The 12,258-nt window shown below is 41.3% G+C and overlaps 1 protein-coding gene across 3 annotated transcripts in view; it reads right to left on the minus strand.

Moving 5' to 3' along the window:
* The window catches only part of ZWILCH (zwilch kinetochore protein), a 266,547-nt gene that overhangs the window by 103,992 nt on the left and 150,297 nt on the right, over positions 1-12,258 (minus strand). For all 3 annotated transcript variants that reach the window (XM_069222876.1, XM_069222877.1, XM_069222878.1), the window contains one exon: positions 1,134-1,249. In XM_069222876.1, coding sequence (XP_069078977.1) covers positions 1,134-1,249 — 116 coding nt within the window. The remainder of the gene's footprint in view (positions 1-1,133; positions 1,250-12,258) is intronic.

The raw sequence follows: 12,258 nt of genomic DNA on the forward strand, positions 1-12,258 counted from the left end.
GCTTCACAATTATACCGAGAGAGTAGACACACGTTTTGCAGGATTAACTCACTTTCTCAAAGCAAGGATATGAAAGTTACACAGGTGAAGCAACAGATTCCTCTTGGTTTCGATCCGTCCTTTGCCCTTTCACTGATGAAGTACAAAATAGCTGTTGGAGTGATCTGGTCATAATCTGAGTAACCAAAGTAGTTGTTCAATGCGCATGATAATGCTTAGTTCCCAAATAGGTATCTACAGTTGGTAAAAAAAAAAAAAACATCCAAAAAGCAAATGTCCTATACAACTTTCCTGGCTGTTGAAGTAGTCTAGCCATAAATTAAGACAATGTGTCTTCAATGTCCACCCACGCATTTTAAGGCTGATTTCCCAAGGCAGAATATTCAACTGATTAAAATTATATACTGCAGTAACTTGAAAACATATGGGATCACAGAAAGGTAAAGGAATGATATAAATTAGACAGTCCTCAGCAAAGGATTTCTGGTGTAGGATGTGAGACATCTTATCTCAACATTCTTGCTTAGGAAACTCTGCCTGACAGTAGGGTTGGCTCTTGCCCTAATTTGGAAGGCTGCTTAAGTACCGCTGTGCTGCAGCAGAGACTGCTTTTTGGCAGAAGTATGGCAGCAGTGCAACAGGTTCGAATGCTGCCCTAAGATTGTAGTTGGGCTTTTCCAGTGAGTGGGTGCTCTGAAAAAGTCTACGTTTTTGCAGAGAAGAAATGCAAAATAGTTTTTATTTTGTGAGCAGCTGGGTCCTGGGAAACTGTGCCATCTTTTCTGAAAAGTAAGAAAGTGTTCTGGTGGAGTACCTCGTGACAAGGTGACTTAGAATAGGAGTATGGCTTCTCCCGGACACAAGTGAAGAACGAAACAGGGAAGGGGGAAACCCAAGCATGCCCCACATTCTGAATCAGAATCACACTTTTTTATCAATGTTTGATGCACAAAGACCCTAGGTAAGTGTTTCCAGGCTTATGCTTTAATACATTACTGTTGCAGGATGCTAAGAGTCACATCAGCACAATAGTACAGTACAATGTCAGGCTGGCTACACAAACATTTGTTTCCAATGCGATAACTTATTCCCTACGTTGTGAATCAATTACAAATGCCATCCAGAGAACCTACCTGGCTTTGTGAACAGATAAGGGGATTGGTCCACTGATCTCCTGCACTGAAAGCTGCAATGCTTGGTAGTCATCTGCTGATGGTTGTTCCTGTTCTCCATTTTCAATTTTCACAGGCTAGGACATTAAAACAGGTTAGCTAACTATTATGAACACTCAAGTGAATATGGAGGATTGCATGTTAATTACATTATTCAATATAGAACAATTTTTTATCGATGTTCTAGAAAAGAAACAAAAAACATGAAGGAGCATAGCCAAACCGGCAGCTGAGAACCGGGGCCTTGAACTACTGGCAGGCAGATCTTAGTGGCACCAGGCAAACTATCCGGGCATTACCATATAACCCCTTCCATCTTTGTCAAGCCATAAGGCACACCTATTCATGCCGACGTCACTTACAACAGAAACAAACTAAGGCCACACTCTTCCCTTAACAACCAAGACAAACATTTCAAGCAGATTTGAAAAACCCTACAGATATGTATTAAGGATAAAAACAAATACCTTCCATGCTAGGCTTGACTTGAAACCGTTTGTTCTGTGATTCATTAGGTTGGAATGCGGGTGCTGTGGTATGGTGTCACACAGACCCACTAATGGGAAACGCCTTTGTGAATGAGTTTTTACTTCTAATGAACACTTAAGACTTTAAATCAGAATTGTGGTGGAATACGAGCAAGAGACAAGGGGGAAATCAAGGGTCACCAACAAGATGAAAATAGGAACTTTATGTGCAGGGTGTAGGTAGTCAAGGTGAGGTTTCAGGAAAGTGGAAATGTATAACATCCAACCTTCCATACACATCTGATGTGCAGCACATTTGAGGGTGCTTTAGTTGATGTGAAAGTAACAGGAGTGTGATGGAAGTGGTGGTGACCTGGTATTCACAAACATGTTTCACTTTAACATATGTAGTGCCAATATTCATCTGTATAAAAACAACTGCTGACTACACTGCTTCATGTGTCAGGGGTGGCCACAGCAGATACAACAGTAGAACCACACCAGGGATGACAGGAAGAATACATTATTATGATATGTTGTGGATCAACAATCACCCCAAAAGGGTACTGGAATGTTAATGATAATAAAAATAAAAACCTTTGAACACGTTGATTGGGTAAGCCAATATTAGACTATGCCGAAATATATAACTCTTCAAAGCAAACTTAGACTAATGCAAAAACATACAACACTGTTGTGGCTTCCCTTTCTAAAATATTTTGCAATAACATGGTATGATCAGAACAGAGTCAGATCATCTGGAATGTGAGGGCTGAAGATTACAGATGTGGTAGTTCAGGGGAGATCTGTGCCTCCCAGCGTTGGCGGTGCTGTTTGTTACCTGCATTCTTGTGAAGATTAAATTACAAAATAATTCCACACAAGTGTTGTTTCTTCTGTGGGGAAGCATGGTTATACCGATGATGGGTATACTTGTGGTCACTAGGTGTAACACAACCAACAACTTCTGTGACTAACTACTGCTTACCAAGGAACTGAACTTTGTTATGTTGTGAGGATGTGTATAGCGTGCTTATCACTAGAGGGGTATCTAGGCACTGCAGTAGATTAGTTGGCTGATCAGGCTCCTAGTTGAATAGCCAGGTCTTAAGTTTCTTGTGGAACTAGAGTAGGGATAGGGAGGCTGTGATGAGGAAGGTCATTCTAGGGTTTGGCTTTCCACTCGAGAACATTTCAGAACTGGCTTCACAGAACTCTGACAGACTGTGGGGTTATATTCATACCCTCATCTAGATGTTACTGCTCAAGTGATAAGTTAATTCCTTGCGCGTCACAACACAGAAGCTGAACTACTGCCAGAGAGAAAACTTACCACGCAGCAACATCGTAAGCAGCCATTTTGCTGGTAAAAGAAAAATGGAAGGAGACAGCATTTTACGTACATCACTACATACACACGGTAAACCGCCATCTTGAGTGTTTGAAAAGCAATGTGGTCTACATACAATCTTCCAGATGGGCGATTCCAACACAGGGGTATCACTATTGTAAGTCTTGGTGAAATTATAATGGATTGAATGTTTAAGGAAAAATGTTATTTAACCCACTAGAGCAATGTGCAGCAGCAGATCTCAAGTATTAGGTATCTAAGTACTAGGTAAGGAATTAATTTCCAGTATCCTTCACATTAATTAAGCATTTGTAGTGTTTGGCTATCATTACTGAAACAAACTACAATGTTTCTATGCAGCCAAAAACAGTTTTTCAAAATCTTAACATTTGCTACTTCTGTAACATCTCCTAGTAGGTAGTGACAATTTATTACAACTACTAGGCACATGCTTTTATTTTTTATAGCTTTGACATCTCTGTTGGATTGCTTTACTCAACAAGCTGACTTGTTTTTCATCAGATAAGGATTTTGATATCACCCGTGACATCTGGCATAGTTAAGTGCTGTTTGGTGAAATATTTATTACCGTTATGACTTTATCTAGCATACCCCAGTCTTCATCTTTTCTTTCAGAAAAAGGAGACCCTCTACTTGAAAACAGTGGAAAAAAGTATTAAATTCTTACACCATTGTCATAGGTGGTAAAGTGTTTTCTCCAGACAGAAAGCAGAGTGTTTTTTTGTGGATTTTTACACAACCTGGACATTGAGATTAAGAATACTCATTACAGCACTGATGAAATAACCAGTGGAAATGGTAACGAGGCACCAAGGGACATTTTTAGAAAGTCTGTAAACAAGCTAGAAAAACATTTTAGCTTTTTCATAAATGTAGCACTGGAACGTCAATATTTTTGCAAGATTACAAGTAAGAACAGAGAAATCTGGTAGCAATATACCTTGCTTAAAAACAATGGCTCATGCTTAAGAGTTTGGGGCCTTCATGGTTTCCTTGATACGAGGCTCCATTGTATCAACAATATGAGGGTCTAAGAGAAACTACTGACCACGAACTTGTCTCTAAGTGCTACCATTGAAACTCTGAAGAGTACAGACAATACTACAGGATGGGTTAAAGATATGAGGTGGAGTCATTTGGAATGGGAGGACAGATAAAATAATCAGAAACAACGTTGCTCAAGAGGAATCTTTGCTCATAGTGTGTAAAGTTACCAAACACAAGAAACGTCTGGCAATTGGTGATGAGAATAAAGACTCCAGTGGCTCTAGGGTATGTTATTCTTGTGGCAATCTGGACACAAGTCTAATAGTCCTAGTTGTTTTGCAAAAGGTAGATTGTGTGGGAAAAAGACCACTATGCCAGTGTTTGATAGACAGAAAAGGTTTCTGTGCATGCTCTTTAGTTTGGTTAGCATCAGCTTCAGCTACTTGTCCAACCTGTCATGAACAGTTTAGGAAGGGATCCCTCAAGAGATGCTTTCCAGGATTACATGCTGGTCCACGGTAAAGGGTGATGAGAATCATGACAAGGCTTTGAGATAAGTTTTAGGACACCTAACTGATAGTGGTTTGACAATTAAAGGCAAATGCAATTTTTGTGCACGTTCGGTGGCATATTTGGATCATACAGGGGACGGAGTGAAATCCAATTTATAACTGGGAGATGGCATATTAAAAGCACCAGTCCCTACGGATAAAAGGCAGGTGACATTCTTTTTAGCATAGGCAGAATCTTATTCTAAGTCTGTGAATATTTTTTCCAGCGTGGTATTCCCTTTAAGATTTTTGAGGGCACCACGTTTGTGTGGTCACAAGACCGCGAAAACACGTTAAACACCATCAAAAAAGAGACTGGAAAAAATACTTGTGGTCATTTTGATGTGCGAAGGAAGACTATTAGCCTTGGATGCTGGTTTAAGAGGGTTTAGTCCAGTTTTGAGCTCATGGGTTGAGGCTGATTAAGGAGTAGGAGCCTTTGCATCAAAGTATCTTAAGTGGGCAAAGAACACTCTTCCGTAGCTGACATAGAGGCTCTATTGTGTGCTTGGCCCAGCTAGCATTTCAAATTCTTTTTCTCTTTTTCTCGTAGTCTGCCATTTGTTGTGAGGTCAGATCATCGTCCTCCAGTACAAAAATTTCCAAGCAAGGGCAGTGAAAAAATTACTCTGCGCATTAAGTGGAAGGTATGGAGGAATTTAATGCCCAAGTTGAGTATTTGCCAGGTGTGCAGCACAATGCTCATCATGAATGCCTTTGGAGAATGATTGATGTGATGGTCATCTAATGAGCTAAGTGCCATAAGATGCGACAATTAACACTGAATGGGAATAAGAGAGAATAAAGGGTCAAGTGTGTTGTGATGTAATGGTATTTTTTGTAAAGGGGTGGCCAGGGTATGAGGGATTATCTCAACAAGTTAAATTGTTTTGGAATGTTAAGAGAGGAATTATCTATAAATTGGGGTAAATAAAAGAGGATTTCTCTGGGTTCCACCCATGGGCTTGAGAGAAAAGGTCATTATTCTGGTGCACGAAGGACAACTTGGCAGGAGTCTCACAAAGGCTATGGTGAGGGAAAAGAAGTGGTACCCAGGAGTGCACCACCAAGTGGAGGAGATAATAAAGGACTGTGACTGTGTGCTTTGTGCAGAAAATGACAAGAGTTGCATAGCTCAAGGAGCAATACTCCTGGAGAATTATTTTGTAATTTAATATTCCCAAAAATGCAAATAACAGCACCCCCCAACCACGGCAGGCACAGATCTTCTCCGACCTGCTACATCTGGAATCCTCAACCTTTACCATTTCGGATGACCTCAAAGGGTTCTAATTGCACCATGTTACTCTAAAGTAATTTACAAAGGTAAGCCACAACACATCTCCCCCTATACTAAAACTCAAAACCCACAGCAGAAGGACAAGGAACACAAAGCAAAAATACAACAAAGAAATTGGGGGGAAAAAAAACTTCAATGTAGCAAGTAGAATTAAAGAAACATGGAAACAGTTACACTTGAATAATTTTCCCAAACTTTTGAATGCAGGCATAAAAATAAAGATAAAAACAGAGTAGAAAGAATTCAATGGTCTGAAAAATCCTTCAACCAACCAGACTTCTTACTATTCCTAGCATGTGTTACGTGTGTGTGACTACAACTACCAACACTCCAAGACGAGCCCTCGCTAGGAATAACGTCCACAGAGATTTTAGAGAAATTATTCAGCTTAGAATTTGCAATGTTTGGGATCAAAACATTTACTAATCTTGACCTACTTCAAATACAAACTCACATACCAAGGAATAGCGCAATTTACTAACTTGGGTACTAGGGATCTGGAAACTTATAGGTTGTACAGATTCTATCATGTATAGATCGCTACTTTATAACTGGTGTTTGTACTCCGTGATAAATATGCATTACTTTGAAAAGCAGATTGTTGATAGAATCAGAGAAAGCTAAAAAGGTCAAGCTTTTGATGATTGGACACGTAGTACCTACTTCACGCAGATCCTCTTTACTACTAGCCCTCCACCCAGATAAAGTCCTGTTTAAGTAGAGCCCTCCATCCATAGTGACTGGTGATGGATTTGAAGCCCTTCCTATGAGCGGCTCAGCGGTGCACCGCTTTATGCTAAGCTTTCCCGGTTAAGGTGAATTAACAAGTCTTCAGCCACGTGTCTATGGCGCTCAAAGAGTTCAACGCTAAAATGGTTAGTGATCTCATTTTACGATTTTAAATTATTTTATGTACCTCTGCACAAAATAAAACATTATGTTGGCATCAGGGATAGTGCATAAAAACTAGGATAATAGAAAAAAAAGAATTGTTATAGTTCTTTGGATATACATCAATTTACACTCAAATAGTCCCACTAATCAAAGCAACTGTTGCTTCTCACTAGCCTGGTGAGTAATTGCTGCACGGGCTCCGCTTCAGATTAACCCTACATTCATTGCAGTCAAATTTTACAAGATCCCCTATGATGCCTGTGTTACAAATTGGTGTATTGTTACGGGTTGGTGATTCACCACCTTACAGAATAATCACAACCCTTGCCAGAATGAACCCCCAATCCAGGTTGGCGCATTGAGAAACAGGGAAATTTATTTTTAGTGTCATGAGGGCCCAGCCTGCGAGAGAAAGCACAGTGGAAATGCAGGTCTTAGTTTAAACAATTACATATTGTATAAGATAGGCTGCCACACTGACCAGACCCGTAGTCTGGCTATTTGGAGCACCAAGTGAAAATCATTGATTTATACACGTATTAGATTCATCATCTCTGTATGATGTGCATGGATTGACATCCTATATTGGGATGAGTATGTTAAGCTCCAGATACGTATAATTTCACAAGAAGAGCTTTATTGAATAACCACCAACCCATAGCAGGTACATCCACTTCCAACCGTCCAGTCCGTCTCCCCCAGCTCCAATGACCTCACCTGGAACCTCGGTGTAATGGAGATTCCAGGCTGTACCCAACATTCCCAGATAAACACAACCCATCCCCCTTACTTACACTAAACATATTAAAGGGAAAAAAAGGAAAAGGTTAGAGAATAAAAGAGGACAAATAATAACATCACACAAACTATGTGGTGGAAACCAAACAATAACTCACAATGCACAAAAGTGTGTAATGTCAGAAGTTACAAGAAATCAAGACACATAATCCTTCAACCACAATGGCCTGGAGCGAATCCTGGAAGGAGCCTCGTGCGTGGTGATGCTTTAGACCCATTCAAGGAGTGATTTCCCCCTTGGTTTTTCGGGCTAGAGGATTCTACCGCCAAGTTGTTCCATTTCACAATTCTGGACATGCTCCACACATCTCCATTGTCAAGGACCACAACATTCTTCTTCACCTCTTTGATGCGGAAAGGACCCTTGAAACTTGACCTGCCCTTGGTTCTGAAACCAGGGTCCTTCAGCAGCACCATGTCACCAACCCTCTATTTAACAATGGAAACACCATACCTAGAATCATACCGCAATTTATACTTGCGTTGATAACTTTCTCTACGATCAGACACCTTAATAAATTTCTCTTGATCAAGATCATCTTGTCCGAATTTATTTCTAAACCATGCAGGAGACATCTTGGTGCAACTAGACCTCCCCCTCATATATTCAAAAGGGGCAATGTCAGTGATGCTATTGGGGGTATTATGATATGCCCACCACAAGTCCCTCAGGAGATCAGCTAAGGGAGCTCTGGTTTCAATAGCTTCCTGGACACAGGACTTTACCATTCTGTTCATACGCTCAGTAAGGCCATTGGCCTGAGGTAAATACAAAGCTGTTTTCAAATACACAATGGCTAAGGAGTCTAAAAAGAACTTCATATCCTGAGATGTTAACTGTACACCATTATCACACATACTAACCGCGCTCCCTCTTTTCTCTCTCCCCTCGCAATGTGAGGGATCACTTAGACTAGTAGTGACACTGAAAGTGACCACCTGTGTCCTAGATCTGCAAACAGTTCACTCATAGCCTCCATGTCGAATGCTGCTCCCCCTTCCTCCTTAGTTCTTCTTGGATTTGCACTTTTTATGTTGCTTTATATTGGTTTTCCTCGTCCCTTATTATCATTAGTTTTCTTATTTTATTTTTTTCTTTGACACCTTGCTGTGTAATAATGCTGTGTAAATTTATATAAGCGTGCTAATGGATCGCAAATTATCAACAGCGATTGTATTGTTGTGTGCAGTTTGCGTTTAATAAACAGATTTAAAAAAAAAAAAACTGTACACCATTATCAGTGATTAAATGGCTAGGTACACCTTCCCGAGAGAATTCTTCCTTTAAAAACTCAATCACAGTTCTGGTGTCTACAGAATTCATACATTTAGTCCCCACCCACTTTGAAGCATAATCTACCATGAGCATGACATAACGCTCATTTGCAGGTAGAAGATGGAAAGGACCCATAAAGTCAAGTCCCAATTTCACCCAGGGTCTCTCAGGATTTGCAACTGGGGAAAGTGGGGATTTCACCATAACGTTGCCCTTGTCATTGCGTGCACAGGTCATACAATCTTTCACAACTGCTTCAACATCACAATCTAAACCCGGCCACCAATATACCGTTCTCAACCTTGATTTGGTCAAATTCATGCCCAAATGACCCTCGTGAGCCAAGCTGATAATTTTACTCCTCACACCTATAGGAGGTATGGATTTGGTACCTCTGAATAATTCACCCTCACTTAAGGACAGTTCATCTCTTACATTCCAGTACCTCTTTAGAGAGTCGGAAATGTCCTTGTACTCAGGCCAACCTCTCACAATGAACTCTGCAAGTTTATGTCTGTCAGAATCCAGGTCAGCTGCAGACTTCCACTCATCTTCATTTATGGCCATCTCCCTCACCCAGTTGATCACACACTCATCAGGCTCATCATTACCGTCAACTGAAGTTCGGGACAAGAAATATGCCACCGTATTCTTTGGCCCAGGTACATATTCTACAGAGAAATTATATTCCATTAATCCTTCCACCCACCTCCTTATCCTAGGCGTCAGTTCTTGCCCCTTCTTAGAAGAAAAAATTGAACAAGTGGCCTGTGGTCTGTTCTCACAATAAAAGGTAAACCCCACAAGTAGAATCTGAAGTGCTTAACTGCCCACATGCACGCGAGTGCCTCTCTTTCTATAACAGAATAATGTTGTTCAGCTTCCCTGAGGGAACGGGACGCAAAGGCAATTACCTTCTCTTCCTGGTCAACTCTTTGGATTAAAACAGCTCCTAGTCCTTTGACACTGGCATCTGTGTACAAGAAGGTGTTGGCAGGCGTATCGAAATGTCCCAAGGTGGGCATCTTCCTGATACAATCCTTCACAAAAGTGAAAGCAGCTGTACACTCATCTGTCCAAATGAATTCACACCCCTTCTTTAGGAGAGATCTCAAGGGTTGAATCACACTCGAAAAGTTGGCAATAAACTTAGAATAATACTCTGCTAGTCCTAGGAAGGATCTTACTCCATTCCTGTCTTTGGGTTCAGGTGCTTGGATAATGGAATCAACCAATTCTAACTTGGGTTTGATTCCCTCACTTGATACAGTATGACCCAAGTAAGTTACCGAAGTGACCCTAAACTTGCACTTTTCTCTCTTCACAGTAAGACCTGACCAGGCCAGCTTACTTAACACTTCTCTAAGAATCCTGGCATGTTCATCCACAGTACTACCAGGAACCAAAATATCGTCTTGGAAAAGTAAGACTCCAGAGACCCCCTCTAAGACCTTCTTCATGATTTGTTGGAAACAGGCGGCCGCAGAGGCCAGCCCAAAGGGCATCCTTAGAAATTGGTAGGCCCCCACCGGCGTACAAATGATGTGAGATGTCTGGATGCAAAACGATTTGGTGATAGGCTGAGGACAGATCTAACACACTGAACACCTTCAAACCACCCAAACCTGACAACTCTTCCGAAATGTTGGGTAAGGGTTGGCGATCTACGCATATATGCCTATTAAGATCTCTAAGGTTCACACACATACGAATCTGTCTCCCATTCTCTTTCGGTACTAGGACAATAGGGGCCAACCATTCAGAAGACTATCTCCTCAACTACGCCAGCGTTCAAGAGTTTGTTCAACTCTGCTCTGAGGGGTTCCAACATCAACTTTGGAACTCCCCTCACCTTGTGCACAGAAGGAACTGCATTTTTCTTCAGAATGATTTTGTGCTCAAAATTAGTCAGGCATCCTAACTTGTCACTAAACACTCCAGGGAACTCCTTAAGAATCTCAAGGTTATTACTCTCATCATTCACCACCATAACCTGGCACTCAGAGTTAGGGTCTAACCTAATTCCCATATCATGCTGGTGACGCCAACCTAGCAGATTATTTCCACGTTTCGCTACATAAACATTCCCTATTGTGGCTTTATTCTGGAATTGAATACTCATGATCTTGAATCCGATCACTTCTATTTTGGTTCCCACCATAACTGACAGGGTTTATGTCAGGTTTAATTAAGGAGTCAAGGTCCTCCCCAAAAATCGCTTGCCAATTCTGGTCACCCACCATGGTGTAAGGGGATCCTGAGTCTGCTAAAACCATAACTGTTTTACCATCAAGCCTAATAGTGCACTCAGGCATGACAACAGGCCCATCGTCTACCACTCCAATATTGTCCCCAATATGGTTAACATCAGGTTCTATACATAAAACCATTTTGCTAACATTTTCAGTGACTGAATCTATGTTACATTTGTCACTATTGCAGACCCTAGCATAGTGACCCTTCTTCCCACACTTCCTACACAGAGAATTTCGTGTAAAACAATTTGAGCTGTTCGCTGTGTGTCCAGAGTTGCCACAGCGGTAACAACGCTGATTTCTAGTTTCTCTTCTTTTCTCCTAAGCATGTACTGGTGTTTTACTGTCATTGCTAACTCTCAAAACTTCTTCCCGAATCTGTGGTGCTTGTACCATGCACAAACTGTCCTCTTCATGGTCATTCATTACCTTGATCCAGTTGTTGGTACTTTCCATTCCTTCAACAATTGCAATAGCTTCACACAAATCAGGGTTCTTTGTCAACAACTTTTCTTGAACCCTCTTGTTGTTTGTACAACGGACTAATTGGTCACGAATGAAGGAATCCGTGATATCGCCAAAGTCACATGTGTGCGCTAATGTGCGTAACGCAGCGACAAAGTTTCCCACACACTCTGATTTCCCTTGGGATCTTGCAAAAAATGTGTGCCTTTCCAAAACGACATTGAGCTTGGATTCAAAATGTGCCGCCAAAATCGTTACTGACATTTCATAAATATCTCTGAGTTTCCCTTCCGCCCCTCCAATAGGTAGGGTCTCAAGGCTATCATAAATGTTCATGCCCTCGATCCCCAAATTGTGCAATAGAACAGCTTGTTTCCTGGCTGGAGAGAATTCCCCCCCCCCATTGCTATTAAGTAGGAGTCAAAAAGGTTCTTCCAACGTTTCCAAGTGAGAATTGGGTCCCAAGTGTTCCAAATGTACTCAGTTCAATAGAGAGGAGAAAAAACGTCAATGTTGCAAAAAAAAAAAAACCTCTGTACTCAAATTACAAGCTCCGTACTCAAATTACACGCGGCGTCATGTCATTAAAGGAGCAGTATGCAGTTTGCGGTCTAGTCTTTAGTAGCTTTGGAACACGTGCGACGTCAAGCCCATGCACAGGCGCCTCGCATTTTATGAATCAGTGGAGGCGCGTCGCTGTGGCTGCGCGTGCAGCTCTTCG

This window comes from Pleurodeles waltl, chromosome 3_1, assembly GCF_031143425.1.
Source record: "Pleurodeles waltl isolate 20211129_DDA chromosome 3_1, aPleWal1.hap1.20221129, whole genome shotgun sequence".
Classification (NCBI taxonomy): domain Eukaryota; kingdom Metazoa; phylum Chordata; class Amphibia; order Caudata; family Salamandridae; genus Pleurodeles; species Pleurodeles waltl.